This window comes from Rhinopithecus bieti, unplaced genomic scaffold, assembly GCF_001698545.2.
Source record: "Rhinopithecus bieti isolate Rb0 unplaced genomic scaffold, ASM169854v2 scaffold_37314, whole genome shotgun sequence".
NCBI classification, from domain to species: Eukaryota; Metazoa; Chordata; class Mammalia; order Primates; family Cercopithecidae; genus Rhinopithecus; species Rhinopithecus bieti.
This window is the reverse complement of record NW_016816196.1, coordinates 1097930-1117400: the sequence shown is the minus strand read 5'-3', so window position 1 is coordinate 1117400 and position 19471 is coordinate 1097930. Positions and strand designations below refer to the sequence as shown.

Below are 19471 nucleotides of genomic sequence, written 5' to 3'. Positions count from 1 at the left end.
ATCCCATTTTGGTCTGCCATTTCTCTGTGTGCCTGCCGTTGATTACTAATAAATAGGAGAGGAATCTACGAGGGAGGGAATTGTTGAAGGAGAGGGAACAAATAATTGATTTTTTTGTTGTGTTTTTATGTTGTTTTTGAGACAAGGTCTTGCTCTGTCACCCAGGCGAGTGCAGTGGCGCAATCACGGCTCACCACAGCCTTGACCTCCCTGGCTCAAGGAATCCTCCCCACTTCAGGCTTCCGAGTAGATGGGACTACAGGTGTGTGCCACCACACCTAGCTAGTTTTTTTTTTTTTTTTTTGTAGAGACGGGGTCTCCATGTGTTGCCCAGGCTGGAGACTCCAGGCTGGGATTACACACGTGAGCTATGGCACCTGGACAGAATTGTTGAAGAGGGAAAATTGTTATAGAGGGGAAGTTAAATTGTTCTGCTAATGTTTTGAAATAATGGAGACTTGTCAAGAGAACACAGGAGCCAGGTTAAAGGTTTCCCACTAGCCAAATTAGGATAATTTGAGCATTAAAATCAATAACAGTAATATCAGTTTATGATCAAATAGGAACCAGGAGTCTACATTGATATAAATAAATGATTAAATAATGAGAGAGAAGGGAAGCTGTTCTCTTATTAGAATGTCAGCTAATAAATTTAGAAGGAATGGTGGAGTTAGAAAAGTCACCATTTTGTAATCATCACAGTAATGACTGATTCAGGCAAGAATCTTCTATTGATGCTAAATTTAAAGGGGTGATTTCAGTGAGGAACTAGATGTTTACATGGAGCATTTCTCCATACATTACTTAATTACAAAGAATAAAATGCAGTCAGTTCTCACTATTCATAGATTCTGTATTTGAGAATTCACCTTCTCGCTAAAATTTATTTGTAACCTCCAAATGCTAAGGAGTTCCAATTCCGACTACAAAAAAAAATTGTTACTAGGCCTGTTGTCAGTAATGCCTATTTTTTTAATCCTGTCTTATGGGTACAGGTTTGCTGTCTTCAGTAGCCTTGAACTCTCTTGGTCTCTGAGGAATTTAATCTGTCAGCACCATGTGGATTATTCTATTGTTTCCCTATTCCATACTTGTTACCTCTTCAACAGTGAGAAATCTGGCCCCTGATTATCTTCAACATTTCTGACCCTTATTGAATCCTAGAATGAACAACTGCCGTCCCATATTGCTGTAAATAAGGACCTGCTAACTAGAGGTCACTATTTATTTATGCTTTTTTTTGTTTTGAGACTGAGTGTAGGTAGTTAAACACCAAGTTTTAAAGTGACTTAAATTAGTTCTTTCTTGTTTTGGTTTTGTGATTCACTCAAAATGTGTTAGGTTTATTCCTTTCTGATTGTATTTCATTTTGTTCTCCTTCCTACCTTGTTTTGACTTTTTTTTTGCATTTTTTAAGTTTATGAAATAGTAACATTTCCGAAGTCAAAACAAAAAGAATACTGTGAAGTGTCTCTCTCACCCAACCCTTCCACTTCATTCCCATTTCCTTGTTTTTTTTCACCCTAGTTCCATCTATCCATGTTAATAACCAACCTAATTTCCAGTTTATCTTCCTGTATGTCCGTTTGTAAACATAAGCAAATACATGTATACATTTTCTCACTTTCCCTTTCTTATACCGTAGATGGCATACCGTGTATACTGTTTCACTCTTCACTTAACAGTATATCCTTAAAACACTCCATAACAGTTTATAGAGATCATTTTTATTCTTTTTTGCAGCTGCATAGTACTCTATTGTTTGTGTATACCATAGTTTATTCAACCAATTGCACATAATGTGGATCTCTCTGATTTTCTTTTTAAACAAAACAATTTATGGCTGGGTGCAGTGGCTCACTCCTATAATCCCAGCACTTTGGGAAGCCGAGGTGGGTGGATCACTTGAGGTCAGGTGTTCGAGACCAGCCTGGCCAACATGGTGAAACCCCGTCTCTAGTAAAATACAAAAATTAGCTGGGTGTGGTTGCGGGCACCTGTAATCCCAGCCACTCGGGAGGCTGGGGCAGGAAGGTAGAGGTTGCAATGAGGCAGGGTTGTGCCACTACACTCCAGCCTGGGCTACAGAGCAAGACTCCGTCTCAGAAACAAACAAAACAACTTATAATTACCTCTTCATTGTAAAAAAAAATAAAGAAAGAAAGAAAACAAAACACAGATAAGCCACACACACAAAAATCCCATCCCCAGAGCATCTTTCTATGCATTAAAAATATTTATAGAGTGTTGCTCTATGATCAACTTTTGTCTATAATGTAAATCTCTGTACATCACTAAATATTAGCTTTTTAATGGCTACATGTTAATCTCTTGCTTGAATGTACTATGCATTATTAATCTTATTTTGGGACATTCGATTTGTTTCCTGTTTTTTAAACTGCTTCAGTGAACATTGTTGTGCCTATCATTTGATGCAGTTTTAATATTTAAGAAGTTTAATGAACTATTTACACATTTTTTAAGGCTTTCCATGTATATTGTTATGTTGACTTTTTTTTTTTTTGAGACAGAGTTTCGCTCTTTTTGCCCAGGCTGGAGTGTAATGGCACCATCTCGGCTCACCGCAACCTCCGCCTCCCAGGTTCAAGTGATTCTCCTGCCTCAGTCTCTCGAGTAGCTGGGATTACAGGCATGCACCACCATGCCTGGCTAATTTTGTATTTTTAGTAGAGACGGGGTTTCTCCATGTTGGTCAGGCTGGTCTTGAACTCCCAACCTCAGGTGATCTACCTGCCTCGACCTCCCAAAGTGCTGGGATTACAGGCGTGAGCCACTGTGCCCAGCCTTGTTATGTTGATTTTCAAAAGGAAAGGATAGTTTACTGTAGCACCAGTAGTATGTAAATGCTAATTTCACCACATTCTCAACAGAGTATTATAATTTATTTTCCTCTTTTGAATAAAATCTTTCCTGTGCTAACCAAAACTCCTGTGTTAAGTTCATATAATCCTTCATATATATTCTCAGAATCTTCCCTCTAAATGTTGGTTTCTCCTCATATCGTCCTATTTCATAGGTAACCCTTCTTCTGTGTTCTGTTTTCTAAAGGAAATAACTTCAATTTTTAGAGAGCTTCAGTCTTAAAAAAATTTTTTTTGTGCTATAACATATAGAAGATTTGCCATTTTAACCATTTGTAAGTGTACAGTTCAGTCTTGTTTATAGTTATTTATTTTTTTGAGACAAAGTCTTGCTCTGTTGCCCAAGCTAGAGTGCAGTGGCACAGTCATAGCTCACTGCAGCCTCAAACTCCTAGGCTCAAGTCATCCCACTGCCTCAGCCTCCCAAAGTGCTAGGATTATAGGTGTGAGCCACTGGGCAAGTCATGTGTATTCACAGTGTTGTACAACCATCACCACTATTTCCAGAATTGTTTCATTGTTGCAGAGACTCTGTACCATTTCCCCTTTCCCCCCATCCCTGGTAACTTCTATGAATTTGCCTGTTTGAATATTTTATTTAAGTGGAATCCCACAATTTTTATCCTTTTGTATCTGACTTGTTTCACTTAATGTTTCCAAGGTTTATTTATATTGTAGCATGTATCAGAACTCCATTTTTTTTTTTTTGAGATGAAATCTTGCTCTGTTGCCCAGCCTAGAGTGCAATCTTGGCTCACTGCAAGCTCCACCTCCCGGGTTCACGCCATTCTTCTGCCTCAGCCTTCCGAGTAACTGGGACTACAGGGGCCCACCACCATGCCTCGCTAATTTTTGTATTTTTAGTAGAGACGGGATTTCACCTTGTTAGCCAGGATGGTCTTGATCTCCTGACCTCATGATCCGCCTGCCGTGGCCTCCGAAAGTGCTGGGATTACAGGTGTGAGCCACCGCGCCTGGCCTGAACTCTTTTTTTTTTTTATGGCTGAGTAATACTCCGCTATATGTATATACCATATTTCTTGATTCATCTGTTAGTGGACATTTGACTTGTTTTCATATTTTGACTATTGTGAATACTGCTGCAGTGAGCATTGGCATTTGAGTTTCTTTTTTTAGTTCTTTTGAATATATACCTAGGAGTGAATTGGTGGGTTATATGGTCATACTCCTTTTAGCTTTTTGAGAAACTTCCATACTGTTTTCCATAGTGGTTGCACCATTCTACATTCCAATTAGCAATGTACAGGAGTTTTTATTTTTCCACGTCCTTGCCAGCACACTTATTTGCCACTCTGTGTGTATCTGCAAATTACCATGAAAGCACCACAAGCTGTAATTTTTTAATTTTGGGATTACAAATAAGTTTTAGTGAGCAGGCAGACTTGCAAATAAAGTTATCAGTGAAGTGGGGAACAACTATGTCTAAATGCAAATCATATATATGCATTGTGACTGTAACATGTTATATGAATACACATAGTGTACACCTAGGTTTTTACATTTCTAGGTGATTTTAGTGAGTTGAAGTGAGTATAATGTTACAATAAGAAACAATAGTAGGTCATTAATTTTATAGTTAGGTAAACCTAAAAATTCAGGTATAGGTTATAATGTTTTCAGTGGTATTGTACATGCTTTAATCAAAGATTAGCATAAATTATGCTGCTTTTTTCAAATTTCTAATAGCTTTTTGATAAGGTTTTTTTAAAATAACAAATCTTATAAAATGCTAATCTTTAATTTTCATACCAGTGTTTTTAGTACTTATTTGAGTAGCAGCCTTCTTACCTACGTAGCTTTATGGTTGATGGTGGGGGGATGGGATTTTTTTAAAAAACTTCATTTGCCAAAAAATGCTTATTTTAATTTTTGTCCCAATTCTTAATCCAGATCTCTTGCAGGTGATTAAAGAACTTGTAAACACTCAGCTGGGCACAGTGACTCATACTTGTAATCCCAGCACTTTCAAAGGTCAAAGTGGGAGGATCGCTTGAACCCACGTTTGAGATTAGCCTGGGCAACATAGTGAGACCCGTCTCTACAAAAAATACAAAAATTAGCCAGGCATGCTGGCGTGCACCTATAGTCCCAGCTACTCAGGATGCTGAGGCAGGATGATAGCTTGAGCCCAGAATGTTGAGGATGCAGTGAACCAAGGTTGTGCCAGCGCACTGCAGCCTGGACAACAGCATGAGACCCTGTCTCTAAACCAAAAAAATAAAAAAAACTTATAAACACGATATGAACCATTTCTCTTCAAGTCCAACAGTATATGTCTGAGGACCATAAGAATATAGTCTGTGCTTAACTGTTTAAAATGTTAAGGTTGAAAAGCATTATGGTTAAACTCATACACTGGTGGAATTGTTTCATAAATTTTGATATGTCTGCGTAGTAGAACATTATACAATTATGACTATTCAGTAAGAACTCAAGTGCAAGAAACATGAATGGATAGAAATAACACTGAAATGTCTATTTTAGTTACATAAAAGTTTTCAGCAGTAAGTAGGTATTGCTTTTATAATTGGAACAAGTTTGGTAAATACATTATGTGGAAAGCATTTTGCCTTCGGTTCTCCTTAAGATTGAGGTAATATGATTATATTAAGATAGCAGTTGATGTCTTTGTTTTCAACTTTGTTTCCAATACAGTTATTTTCTTTTCTTTTAGAGATGCTAACTTTGTTTTCTCTGACTTTGTTTTATTCTTCTATCTGATGACTTCCAAAAGAACAACGAAACCAACTCCTCATTTAGATGGGTAAAGATTATTTTGTTTATTTTACAATCTGTTTTAAATTAACCGTGAAATAAGAAGCTTTTATTTAATAATTTTACTTGACACTTTAGGCATCATGTTGTTTTGGGCAAGTAATCTCTGGCCAAGAAGTTGTAAGAGAGATTGAAAACCAGAAAACAGATGCAGCTAGCAAACCGTTTGCGGAGGTACGGATACTCAGTTGTGGAGAGCTGATTCCCAAATCTAAAGGTAAAACGAAGTACATATTTCTAAGAATACTTACACATACAAAATAAGCAGAGACACTCTAAATAGTTGGCATGAAATTCATACTCAAGCTGATATAAAAATGAGGTTTTTGTTTTAAAATGTATTTCTGTGCTTTTATTTTTTACTTTTTTAAGTTGACAAAAATTGTATATACTTACTGTGAACAATATGGTGTTTTGAAGTATGTATACATTGTGGAATGGCTAAATTGCGATACTTAACATATATTGCCTCACATAATTACCCCTTTTTGTGTTGAGAACTCTTAACATCTTAGCGGGGTTTTTTTTTTTTTTTTTTTTTTGAGACAGTCTCGCTCTGTCACCCAGTTTGGAGTGCAGTGGCATGATCTTGGCCCACTGCAACTTCCGCCTCCTGGATTCAAGCAATTCTCCTGCCTCAGCCTCCCAAGTAGCTGGGACTACAGGCGCCCGCCACCTTTGTATTTTTAGTAGAGATGGGGTTTCACCATATTGGCCAGGCTGGTCTCGAGCTCCTGACCTTGTGATCCGCCTGTCTCAGCCTCCCAAAGTGCTGGGATTACAGGTGTGAGCCACTGCACCTGGCCAGTGATTTTTAGGAATACAGTACATTGTTATTTGCTGTAGTCATCATGTTATACAGTAGAATTCTTGAACTCATTCCTCTGAGCTAACTGAAATTTTATATCCTTTACCAGCATTTGTCCAACACATTCCCTTCTCTAATCCCATGGGAACCACTATTCTCTCTGCTTCTGTGACTTCAACATTTTTAGATTCCACATGTAAATGAGATCATATGGTATTCGTCCTTTTGTGCCTGGCTTATTTCATATAACATAACTTCCTCTGGGTTCATTCATGTTGCTCCAGATGACAGGCTGAATAGTATTCCATTGTGTATATAAACCACATTTTTTAAAAAATCCATTCATCTGTTGGTGGAAACAGGTTGATTCCGTATCTTAGCTATTGTGAATAATGCAGCAGTGAACATGAGAGTGCAGATATCTCTTCAACACACTGATCTCATTTCCTTTGGATATATATCCAGTAGTGGGATTTCTGGATCATGTGCAAGTTCTATTTTTAATTTCTTTTTATTATTATACTTTAAGTTCTGGGATACATGTGCAGAACATGCCGGTTTGTTACATAGGTATTCATATGGCATGGTGGTTTGCTGAACCCATCAGCCCATCATCTACATTANGGTATATACCCAGTAATGGGATTGCTGTGTCAAATGGTATTTCTGGTTCTAGATCCTTGAGAAATTGCCACACTGTCTTCCACAATGGTTGAACTAATTTATGCTCCCACCAACAGTGTAATGGTGTTCCTGTTTCTCCACATCCTCTCCAGCATCTGTTGTTTCCTGACTGTTTAATGATCACCGTTCTAACTGGCATGAGATGGTATCTCATTGTGGTTTTGATTTGCTTTTCTCTAATGACCAGTGATGATTAGCTTTTTTTTTTTCAGGTTTGTTGGCCACATAAATGTCTTCTTTTGAGAAGTGTCTGTTGATATCCTTCACCTGCTTTTTGATGGCGTTGTTTGTTTTTTTCTTGTAAGTTTGTTTAAGTTCTTTGTAGATTCTGGATATTAGCTCTTTGTCAGATGGATAGATAGCAAAAATGTTCTCCCGTTCTATAGGTTGCCTGTTCACTCTGATGATAGCTTCTTTTGCTGTGCAGAAGCTCTTTAGTTTAATTAGATACCATTTGTCAATTTTGGCTTTTGTTGCCATTGTTTTTGGTGTTTTAGTCATGAAATCTTTGCCCATGCCTATATCCTGAATGGTATTGCCTAGGTTTTCTTCTAGGGTTTTTATGATTTTAGGTCTTATGTTTAAGTCTTTAATCTATCTCTTGAGTTAATTTTTGTATAATGTGTAAGGAAGGAGTCCAGTTTCAGTTTTTCGCATATGGCTAGCCAGTTTTCCCAACACCATTTACTAAATAGGAAATCCTTTTCCCATTGCTTGTTTTTGTCAGATTTGTCAAAGATCAGATGGTTGTAGATGTGTGACATTATTTCGGAGGCCTCTGTTCTGTTTCATAGATCTATATATCCATTTTGGTAGCAGTACCATGCTGTTTTGGTTACTGTAGCCTTGCAGTATAGTTTGAAGTCAGGTAGCGTGATGCCTCCAGCTTTGTTCTTTTTCCTTAGGATTGTCTTGGCTCTACAGGCTCTGTTTTGGTTCCATATGAAATTTAAAGCAGTTTTTTTCTGATTCTGTGAAGAAAGTCAATTGTAGCTTGATGGAGATAGCATTGAATCTATAAATTACTTTGGGCAGTGTGACCATTTTCACGATATTGATTCTTACTGTCCATAAGCATGAAATGTTTTTCCATTTGTGTCCTCTCTTATTTCCTTGAGCAGTGGTTTGTAGTTCTCTTTGAAGAGGTCCTTCACATTCCGTGTAAGTTGTGTTCCTAGGTATTTTATTCTCTTTGTAGCAATTGTGAATGGGAGTTCATTCATGATTTGGCTCTCTGTTTGTGTGTTATTGGTGTATAGGAATGCTTGTGATTTTTGCACATTGATTTTGTATACTGAGACTTTGCTGAAGTTGGTTATCAGCTTAAGGAGATTTTGGGCTGAGACGATGGGGTTTTCTAAATATACAATTATGTCATCTGCAAACAGACAGTTTGACTTCCTCTCTTCCTATTTGAATACCCTTTATTTCCTTCTCTTGCCTGATCATCCTGGCCAGAACTTTCAATACTACGTTGAATGGGAGTGGTGAGAGAGGGCATCCTTGTTTGCAAAGGGAATGCTTCCAGCTTTTGTCCATTCAGTATGATATTAGCTGTGGGTTTGTCATAAGTAGCTCTTATTATTTTGAGATATGTTTCATCAATACCTAGTTTACTGACAGTTTTCAGCATGAAGGGCTGTTGAATTTTATTGAAGGCCTTTTCTGCATCTATTGAGATAATCATGTGGTTTTAGTCATTGGTTCTGTTTATGTGATGGATTACGTTTATTGATTTATGTATGTTGAACCATTCTTGCATCCCAGAAGTGAAGCTGACTTCATCGTGGTGGATAAGCTTTCTGATGTGCTGCTGGATTCGGTTTGCCGGTATTTTATTGAGGATTTTCCCATCAATGTTCATCAGGAATATTGTCCTGAAATTTTCTTTTTTTCTTGTGTCTGCCAGGCTTTGGTATCAGGATGATGTCGGCCTCATAAAATGAGTTAGGGAGGAGTCCCTTTTTTGGAATAGTTTCAGAAGGAATGGTACCAGCCCCTCTTTGTACCTCTGGTAGAATTCGGCTGTGAATCCATCTGGTCCTGGGCTTTTTTTGGTTGGTAAGCTATTAATTACTGCCTCAATTTCAGAACTTGTTATTGGTCTATTCAGGAATTCGACTTCTTGCTGGTTTAGTCTTAGGGTGTATATGTCTGGGAATTTATCCATTTCTTCTAGATTTTCTAGTGTATTTGTGTAGAGGTGTTTATAGTATTCTCTGATGGTGGTTTGTATTTCTGTGGGATCAGTGGTGACCTCCCTTTTATCATTTCTTGTTGTGTCTATTTGATTTTTCTCTCTTTTCCTCTTAGTCTGGCTAGCAGACGTCTAGCCAGAATCTATTTTGTTAATCTTTTCAAAAAACCGGCTCCTGGATTCATTGATTTTTTTTTTAAAGGGTTTTTTGTTTCTCTATTTCCTTCAGTTCTGCTCTGATCTTAGATATTTCTCCTCTCATGCTAGCTTTTGAATTTGTTTCTCTAGTTCTTTTAATTCTGATGTTAGGATATCCATTTTAGATCTTTCCTGCTTTCTCTTGTGGGCATTTAGTGCTGTAAATTTGCTTCTAAACACTGCCTTAGCTGTGTCCCAGAGATTCTGGTACATTGTCTTTGTTCTCATTGGTTTCAAAGAACTTACTTATTTCTGCCTTAATTTCATTATTTACCCAGTAGTCATTCAGGAGCAGGTTGTTCAGTTTCCATGTAATTGTGCAGTTTTGAGTGAGTTTCTTAATTTTGAGTTCCAGTTTGATTGCACTGTGGTCTGAGAGACTGACTGTTATTATTTCCGTTCTTTTGCATTTGCTGAGGAGTGTTTTACTTCCAATTATGTGGTCAGTTTTAGAATGAGTGTGATGTGGTGCTGAGAAGAATATATATTCTGTTGATTTGGGGTGGAGAGTTCTGTAGATGTCTGTTAGGTTCACTTGGCAGAGCTAGTTGAAGTCCTGAATATCCTTGTTAATTTTCTGTCTCATTGATCTGTCTAATATTGACAGTGGGGTATTTAAGTCTTCCACTATTATTATGTGGGAGTCTAAGTCTCTTTGTAGGTCTCTGAGAGCTTGCTTTATGAATCTGGGTGCTCCTGTATTGGTGCATATGTATTTAGGATAGTTAGCTCTTCTTACTGCATTGATCCCTTTACCATTATGTAATGCCCTCTTTCTATTTCTGATTTTTTGAGGAGCCTTCATTCGGTTTTCTAATAATGGCTATACTGATTTACATTCCCACCAACAGTTTACAAGAGTGTCCTTTTCTTCACATCCTCTCCCTTGTTTTTGTTCTTTTTTTTTTCATAATAGCCATCGTAACAGGTATGAGGTGCCATCTCGTAGTTTTAATTTGCATTCCTTTGATGTTCAGTGACATTGAGCATTTTTGCCATATACTTGTTGGCCATTTGTATGTCTTCTTTTGAGAAATGTCTCTTCAGGTCCTTTGCCCATTTTTAAATCAGGTTGTTTTCTTCCTGATGAGTTGTTTGCATTCCTTATATATTTTGGATATTAACCCATTGTCAGATGTATGGTTTGCAAATATTTTCTTCCATTCCAGAGGTTGTATCTTCACTCTGTTGATTGTTTCTTTGGCTGTGTGGAACCCTATTAGTTTGATGTAATCCCATTTGTCTATTTTTGCTTTTTGTTGCCTGTGGTTTTGGGGTCATATCCAGAAAATCATTGCTCAAACCAATGTCATGGAGCTTTTCTGTGTGTTTTCTTTTAGTGGTTTTGCAGTTGCAAGTCTTATGTTTAAGTCATTAAACTATTTTTAGTTGATTTTTATATGCATTATAAGGATCTGTTTTGTTATTTTACATGTGGATATCTAGTTGTTCCAGCACTGTTTATTGAAGAGCCTGTCTTTTCCCCATTGTGTGTTCTTGGCAATTTTGTGTTTTTAACTGTGTTTTATCCTACTTTTCACTTTGTTCGTTTACCATGAAGTCAGTTAAGTTTTTCTGATTATTAATTGGCAGTAATTTGCCCTTTTGCTTCCACTCAGTTTTTTGTTTTTTGTTTGTTTTTTAACTGTAGTTGTCTGAATAACCTAGTAAGTAAATACTCTAGAGGAAGAGCCTCTGGGGCTAGATGGCAATCGAAGAGAGGAAGATAGATTGAGAAACTTTAAGGGAATAAATTATTTTTTCTTTAAGCACTACTTAGATTCAGAAGCATCCTACATATTTGAGAAGCTTCTTTTATTTAGACCAGACCATTTGATGCTAACAAGACTAATTTGATATATTGTCTGAAATGGTAAGAACTTTAAATATTTTAAGTCTTTATATTTGTTTTTTTTTTTTTTTTTTTTTTTTTTTTTTTTTTTTTGAGACGGAGTCTCGCTTTGTCGCCCGGGCTGGAGTGCAGTGGCCGGATCTCAGCTCACTGCAAGCTCCGCCTTCCGGGTTTACGCCATTCTCCTGCCTCAGCCTCCGGAGTAGCTGGGACTACAGGTGCCTGCCACCTCGCCGGGCTAGTTCTTTGTATTTTTTAGTAGAGACGGGGTTTCACCGTATTAGCCGGGATGGTCTCGATCTCCTGACCTCGTGATCCGCCCGTCTTGGCCTCCCAAAGTGCTGGGATTACAGGCTTGAGCCACCGCACCCGGCCTAAGTCTTTATACTTGAAATATGTGGCTGATACTATTTTATTACAGATGATGGGCTTGACTTTCTAAAAATAATGAAGTGACATTACCTTCAAACCTGTATGGAAAGCAGTAAAACCTTAAACTAACTCTGTTCTTACTAATCTAGGGAATAATCATATCAGTAATTAGTTTCTTAGAGTTAGCACATTGAGAGTCATCTATAATGCTTTCTGATTCTCACAGTAACTCTGTAGTATTATATATCCCTATTTTACAGACAAAGATAATTAAGAAGATGAAGTTCTTTACTGTGTCAGGAAAAGAGACCTCAAACCCAAGTTTGAGAATTAGAGCTTTTTCTGTTATATGTTACTGACTCATTAAAGTTTAAATGTCTTTAAAATTTCTTAAGAATTACCCTAAGTAGATCATTCTCATCTCACTTTTTAGGTGTACTGATTTCCTCTATAATGTTTAGAAATAGGTACATTTTGTTTTGTTTTAATTTTAAAACACCCGAGATGGGCATAGAGAAGGCAAAATGATTATTTAAAAAAAAAATTTTTTTTTTGTCTGTATTCTATTTTTGAGTCTGCTAATTTTATTTTCTTCCATGTGATGTCAAATAAATATTTGCAGGTAAATTATTGCAATAAATTATTGCAGGTGTATGCTTCAGCTCATGGGATTTCTTGATATATATGAGACCGATTATCCTTTTTTACAAACAACAGGTGTAATGTATGCCTTTTTTCTTGAAGATTCAGTAAAAAACGAGATGTTGAGAATCTTTGAGTAATGTGCTACAAATGCAATTATTTACATTTTAAAAATACTAAAAAAAAGTCTGTAATGATATTTGTTACTTCTAAACCCTGAACCTACTGATGTTTAAACTTTAGAGTGTTTTTAGTACAGTAGGAATATTTTAGCTTAAGGCATTATTCTTCCCAAGTCATCTAGAAAATCTTCATCATTTATTCTCTACTTGACAACTAATTTTTTTTTTAAAAAATACTTTAGTCTTTAAGGACGCTTGTGTTAGGATCTGTTGCCTCCTTATAAAAGTTAAGTGGCCAGGCACAGTGGCCAACACCTGTAATCCCAGGACTTTGTGAAACTGAAGCAGGAGGATCACTTGAGCCCATGAGTTTCAGACCAGCCTGGGCAACATTGTGAGACTCTTCTCTACCAAAAAAAAAAAATTTTTTTTTTAATTAACTGTCTGTAGTCCCTGCTATTTGGTAGGCTGAGGCAGGAGGATCACTCGAGCCCAGGAGTTCGAGGCTGCAGCCTAGGTGACAGAACAAGGCCCCGGCTCTAAAAAATATATAAATAAATAAAGTTAAGGATGCTGTGTGGTTTATATATTCAGAAAGAGATTGAGGTAACAAAGGAGTTTTTGGCCAGGTGCTGGCTCACGCCTGTAATCCCAGCAACTTGGGAGACCGAGGTAGATGGATCACTTGAGGTCAGGAGGTTGAATCCAGCCTGGCCAACATGGTGAAACCCTGTCTCTACTAAAAATACAAAAAAAAAAGTTTGCGTTTTAAACCACGAACAGTAATCATAGACTCTCTAATAAATTTGTTGTAAAGATGCTTTTGCTACCAAAAGGGCAGGACATGAATATTTGCCTAACGGAGGAAGCAAATGAATGTAGCTCTTTATATATTACTTACATCTTTATAATGTGTTGTCATCTGAAGAAATAAATGATAGTTTTGCCCATGCCATTGGGGCCAGGAAGTTATGCTAAAAGTTGATGTTAACATCCAACTGTATGTCCCTCAAACTCATCTTGCCCTTATCAGTTTTAGCAATCTGAGATTGGCCCTGTATTTTTTATTTTTTATTTTTTTTTGAGACAGAGTCTCACTCTGTTGCCCGGGCTGGAGTGCAGTGGCTGGATCTCAGCTCACTGCAAGCTCCGCCTCCCGGGTTCACGCCATTCTCCTGCCTCAGCCTCCCGGGTAGCTGGGACTACAGGCACCCGCCACCTCGCCCTGCTAGTTTTTTGTATTTTTTTAGTAGAGACGGGGTTTCACCGTGTTAGCCAGGATGGTCTCGATCTCCTGACCTTGTGATTCACCCGTCTCGGCCTCCCAAAGTGCTGGGATTACAGGCTTGAGCCACCGCGCCCAGCCTGATTGGCCCTTTATTAATATGTATCTTCCCAGGAGTTTCTAAAAGGTCAGATTTGTTTTGAGCCAGGCCTCCAATGCCTACTCTGTTCTGGATCATACTGTGAAAAGAGGAAAAGATCGTTAGTTTGAAAACACACACTTGGACCCCTGTTATTCCATAATCCTTCAGTTACCATTCAGAACATTGTTCAGGGTAGATTTTGTCATGCATCTTATATAATCTTAAGCAGAGCTATATCTTACATCCACTTTGTAAGTTTGATGGCCTCCTTAAAATAATTGGAAACAGTCAAAACGCATTGTAACACTGTGGTATTTATCATCATTATATTTAAAACCTTGTATGAGAGATTTACACCTCTTTTTTTTAACTTCCTGAAAGAAAACAAAAAGACTTCTGAAGAAATCTGACTGTCTTGGTCCATCTGTATATGGTCTTTGTGAGTCTGGGCAATCAGTCTTCCTGGGCCTTTCTCTCTTTGCAATTTTGAGCTTGGAGATCCTTCTTTTTGTGACTATTTGAGTGTGCCAGAGAAAATTCGAAGTCAGGGAGAAAAACCTTCCAGCAGATGCAGAGATGGAACACTGGAAGCTAATAAAAGCTACATCCTCTGTAGAGGCTCAGCAAAGGGCTGTCAAAAGTCAGAGTGGAGGGTAGAACACAGACCAGTACCTAGATTAAGGTATTTCCTGGTTTTTCGGGAGCTGACATGACCTCAGATCATGCTCTGCTCTTCAGAGTTCACTGCAGTTGTTAACCCATTTATGCTGGAGGTTGCAAGTTTTTTGTGTGAAAAATCAGATCTTGGCAGTGACCTTGAGAAGTAGGGTATACATAACTCCCACAAGCTTAGCGTACCAATAATGGAACTAAGAGATGAGAGGATTGCTATGTTACATAGTACACAGAAACACAAGAACAGAGTTGTGGCAACATGGCGGTAAGTAGTTGTATGAGAAGAAATGGCAGGAGGCAGATTGCCTGGCAATACAGAATGAATAGCACAATAGAGGAAGCAGCTGGTGAATCTTGTACTCAGGAGACAAGTGAAGAACACCACTAGAGATTCATTTTTATGGTGACAGGGTCCCATTTCAGTGTCCTTATTCTAAAAGTAATTTTGGCACTTTTATTGGAAAATAGTGGGATGTTAAACTTAGAAACAGTTTAGGAGATGAGACCCATAATGTGAAATGAAATTGTCTAAAGACCATTTTAGGAATACTTCTGTTCTTTATTTCAAATCTTATTTTGATGGTGATTTCAGAATTCGCTTCATTTTCAAGATTTCAAGTGAAATTTATTGGTGTAAATCTGTAGGTCTCAAGAAACAAAGCAGCATTTTCTTACATTAGGTTTTACAAATAAAATACTCTGGAGTTTTTTTTTGTTTTGTTATAATTTTTTTTTTTTTTTTTTTTTTTGAGACAGTGCCTTGCTCTGTTGCCAGGCTGGAGTGTAGTGGTTCAGTCATAGTTCACTGCAACCCTCAAACTCCTGGGTTCAGGCATCCTCCCCACCTCAGCCTTCCAAATAGCCTGGGGACTACAGGTGTCATTGCCATACCTGGCTAATTTTTGGGTATTTTTGGTGGAGAACAGGGTCTCGCTGTGTTGCCCAGGTGGGTCTCAAATTTCTGGTCAAGCCATCCCTTCTAACCGACCTCCAGAGTGCTGGGATTACAGGTGTGAGCTAATGGAGTTTGGTTTTTTAACCTTAATTTATACTAGTAGTTCAGTGAACTAATTATAGGTTACATCACACCATACGCCCAAGTAAAGGTCAAGTGAAGATGTTTGGGAAAATCATTCTAACCTAATAAATGCAAACTATGTAATCTTTAAACTAATTTAACCAGAAATAGGCCCCGAGTTGAGATTGTATTAGTAACTCTCTGTAATTCCTTTTCATCCATTATGGGATTCTTAACTTGCATTGTGGTTTTTGCTGTTAGTACTATTTCTTTCTTTTTTTTTTTTTTTTTTTTTGAGACGGAGTCTTGCTCTGCACCCAGGCTGGAGGGCAGTGCCGGATCCAGCTCACTGCAAGCTCGCCTCGGTTTACGCCATTCTCCTGCCTCAAGCCATCTCGAGTAGCTGGGACTACAGGCACCCGCCCACCACGCCCGGCTTAGTTTTTTGTATTTTTAGTAAGACGGGTTTCACTGTGTTTAGCCAGGGATGGTCTCGATCGTCCTGAACCCTCGTGATCCGCCCGTCTCGGCTCCCAAAGTGCTGGGATTACAGGCTTGAGCCACCAAGCCCGGCCTGTTAGTACTTATTTCATTTTACCTTAAGGATACTTACATGCTTGTAATAGAAATGCTGAAATCAATTTTGTGTAAGTAGTTAAGCAAGAAGTAGGGTTTTTTTTTTGTTTTGTATTTGTTTTTGTTTTTTTTTTTTTTTTTGAGAAAAAAAAAACGGAGTCTCGCTCTGTCGCCCGGTCCCTGGAGTGCAGTGGCCGGATCTCAGCTCACTGCCAAGCTCCAACCTCCCGGGTTTTACGCCATTTCTCCCTGCCTTAGCCTCCCGAGTAGCTTGGGACCTACGGCGCCAGCCACCTCGCCCGCTAGCTTTTTGTATTTTTTAGTAGAGAAGGGGTTTCACCGTGTTAGCCAGGATGGTCTCGAACGTCCTGACCGTCGTGATCCGATGCCCCATTCTCGGCCCTCACCAAAGTCGCTGGGATTGAGGCAGGCTTGAGTCCCACCGGCGCCCCGGCCTTGTTTTTGTTTTTTTTTGAGACAGAGTCTCACTCTGTCGCCCAGGCTGGAGTGCAGTGGCGAGATCTCGGCTCACTGCAAGCTCCGCCTCCCTGGTTCACACCATTCTCCTGCCTCAACCTCCCGAGTAGCTAGGACTAGAGGTGCCCGCCACCGTGCCCGGCTAATTTCTTTTTGTATTTTTAGTAGAGATGGGGTTTCCCCATATTAGCCAGGATGGTCTCGATCTTCTGACCTCATGATCTGCCCGCCTTGGCCTCCCAAAGTGCTGGGATTACAGGCTTGAGCGACCGCGCCCAGCCGGAAGTAGGTTTTTTTGAAGAGTCAGTTGAAAACAGCTGTTGCCATATTTGGAATTTAAAGTTTTAATTTGAAAATATTATAATTGAGAAATTATTGTATATACTTATGGTATACAGCATGATGTTATGATACATGTATACAATGCAGAATGATTAAATCAAGCTATTTAACATAGCTGTCACCTGAAGTAATGTTTTTGTGGTCAGAAATTTGAAATTTACTATCAGGAATTTTGAAATGTACAATACATTGTTATTAACTGTTCTCACCATGCTATGAAAGTAGATGTCACCCAACTTATTCTTCCTGTCTTAACTGAAACTTTGTACCCTATTTTTAAAAATTTAATACATTTATTTGGTTCAAAATTTAGAGAGTGTAAAAGGATAATCAGTGAAAATCTCTTTCAGTGAGTTTCCATTCTCACATTTTGTACATTATTCCACGTGTGTATGAATGTTGATCATGTAGAATGAATTTCCTGGAAATAGAATTGCCAGTTTACAGAGGTCGTGTATTTGTAATTTGGTAGACACTGCTACCAGAATATAAGAGGATAAGTTGCCCTAAACCCTGTATAAAACTACTTATTATTGTAAAGTGTTTCACCTTTGCCAGCCTAATGAATTTTTTTTTAACAAATGCTACTTTCAGTTAGCATTTCTCTGAGGAGTGTGATGTTCGTGTCTCCTTAAGAGCTATTTATGTTTCTTTTTATCTGAACTGATTGTTGATTCCTTTACAAAGCCCCTATTACTTACCATTCTTTTGTTCTTCCTTTCTGAAGTTCAAGCTGCCTCCTGCTATTTCCTTTCTCTTTGGAGAACTTCCTTTAACCAATTTTTTTTTTTTTAAGGTTAGGTCTCTTGGTGACAAATTATTCTAGTTTTCTGAAAATGTCTTTATTTCATCAGGGTTTAGGGAATGGTTTCAGAATGAAACTGTTCCACCTCAGATCATCAGGCATTAGCGTTTCATAAGGAGTGCTCAGCCTAGATCCCTCGCATGCACAGTTCACAATAGGGTTTGTGCTCCTTTAAGAATCTAATGCCTTCGCTGATCTGACAGGAGGTGGAGCTCCAGTGGTAAGGCTTGCTTGCCTGCCACTCACCTTCTGCTATATGACCTGGTTCCTAACGTGACGGATCAGTACCAGGGACCATGGCTCTTCATCTCCATGTACTGACATTACGTTGACTATGTATATCGATAATACTGTTCAGTTAAATAATACTTGTGACTTTGAGAAGGATACAGTTTCAGTCATATTCTCATATCCCTTAATCATATTTTAAAATATAGTTTAGCACACACTTTGAAACTCAAGCCACAGTCTTACAGAATCAATATTGATATTGTGATGTCTCCTAATTTTTTACCTTTTTACCCTTCTGTCCTTTAATGCCATCTCTTTCTCAATTATTTTCTCTCATTTTTTTTCTGAGCAGACTTACACGAAAAGGAACGTAAATTAAATTTGCCAAATATCAAAAGAGAGAAACTTTTTATTTATTTATTTATTTTTGAAACAGAATCTCAGTCTGTCTCCCAGGCTGGAGTGCAGTGACGCAATCTCAGCTCACTGCAACCTCTGCCTCCCGGTTCAAGAGATTCTCTGCCTCAGTCTCCCGAGTAGCTGGGATTACAGGTACCCTCTACCACACTCAGCTAATATTTGTATTTTTAGTAGAGACGGGTTTCTCCATGTTGGTCAGGCTGGTCTCGAACTCCTGACCTCAACCTATCCACCAGCCTTGGCCTCCCAAAGTGGTAGGATTACAGGCATGAACCACTGCACCTGTACTTTTCATTTTATCATGTTATCTTGCTTCACTAAAATGTTCTCTTCAAAAGCGATGTGTAAATTAAATCATTGTTTATGAAATGTATTTAATACACTTGGTAAGTGGGCTTGCTGTTGTGTGGTATGGTTTTTTGTTGTTTTGGAGACAGGTTCTCACTCTGTTCCCCAAGCTAGAATGTAGTGGTGCAGTCATGGCTCACTGCAGCCTCGACCTCAAGTAATTCTCCCTCCTTGGCCTCCCAAAGTGCTGGGATTACAGGTGTGAGACACCATACCCCCGGCGACCTCCCAGGGTCAAGTGATTCTCCCCCCTCAGCCTCCCAAAGTGCTGGGATTACAGGTGTGAGAAGCCATGCCCCTAGCCAATGGGGTTGCTTTTTGTTTTTTTGTTTTTTAATTTCAAATACTAAATGGGCTTGCTTTTAAAGTATATCAACTGCGATGTATTTCTCATAGGAAAGAATCTCAGTGGAAAATAAATAGAAATCAGAGCTGGTAATTAAAGATTTGTTAATTGTGGGGTAAAGAGTTACCATATTTTAACAAGTATATTTTATGTTTAAGTGTAGTATTTTTATTTTGCTTGCACAATTTTAATGTTTTATTTCATTATGAATTTCTTTGTTAGATTTCCTAAAATTTGATTTTCGCCCCTGCATATCCCTCAGGTTTATTAGTTTAGCATACATAAGTAGATTTTTTTTTTTTTTTTTTTTTTT

General features: G+C 38.3%; 1 protein-coding gene across 1 annotated transcript in view; it reads left to right on the top strand.

Moving 5' to 3' along the window:
- The first annotated feature begins 5133 nt into the window (after positions 1-5133).
- The window catches only part of PPIG (peptidylprolyl isomerase G), a 31601-nt gene continuing 17263 nt past the window's right edge, over positions 5134-19471 (top strand). Inside the window, 3 exon segments of the mRNA XM_017854480.1 lie at positions 5134-5667; positions 5757-5764; positions 5767-5895. Of these exon segments, the coding sequence (XP_017709969.1) occupies positions 5624-5667; positions 5757-5764; positions 5767-5895 (181 nt within the window). The 5' untranslated portion in view covers positions 5134-5623.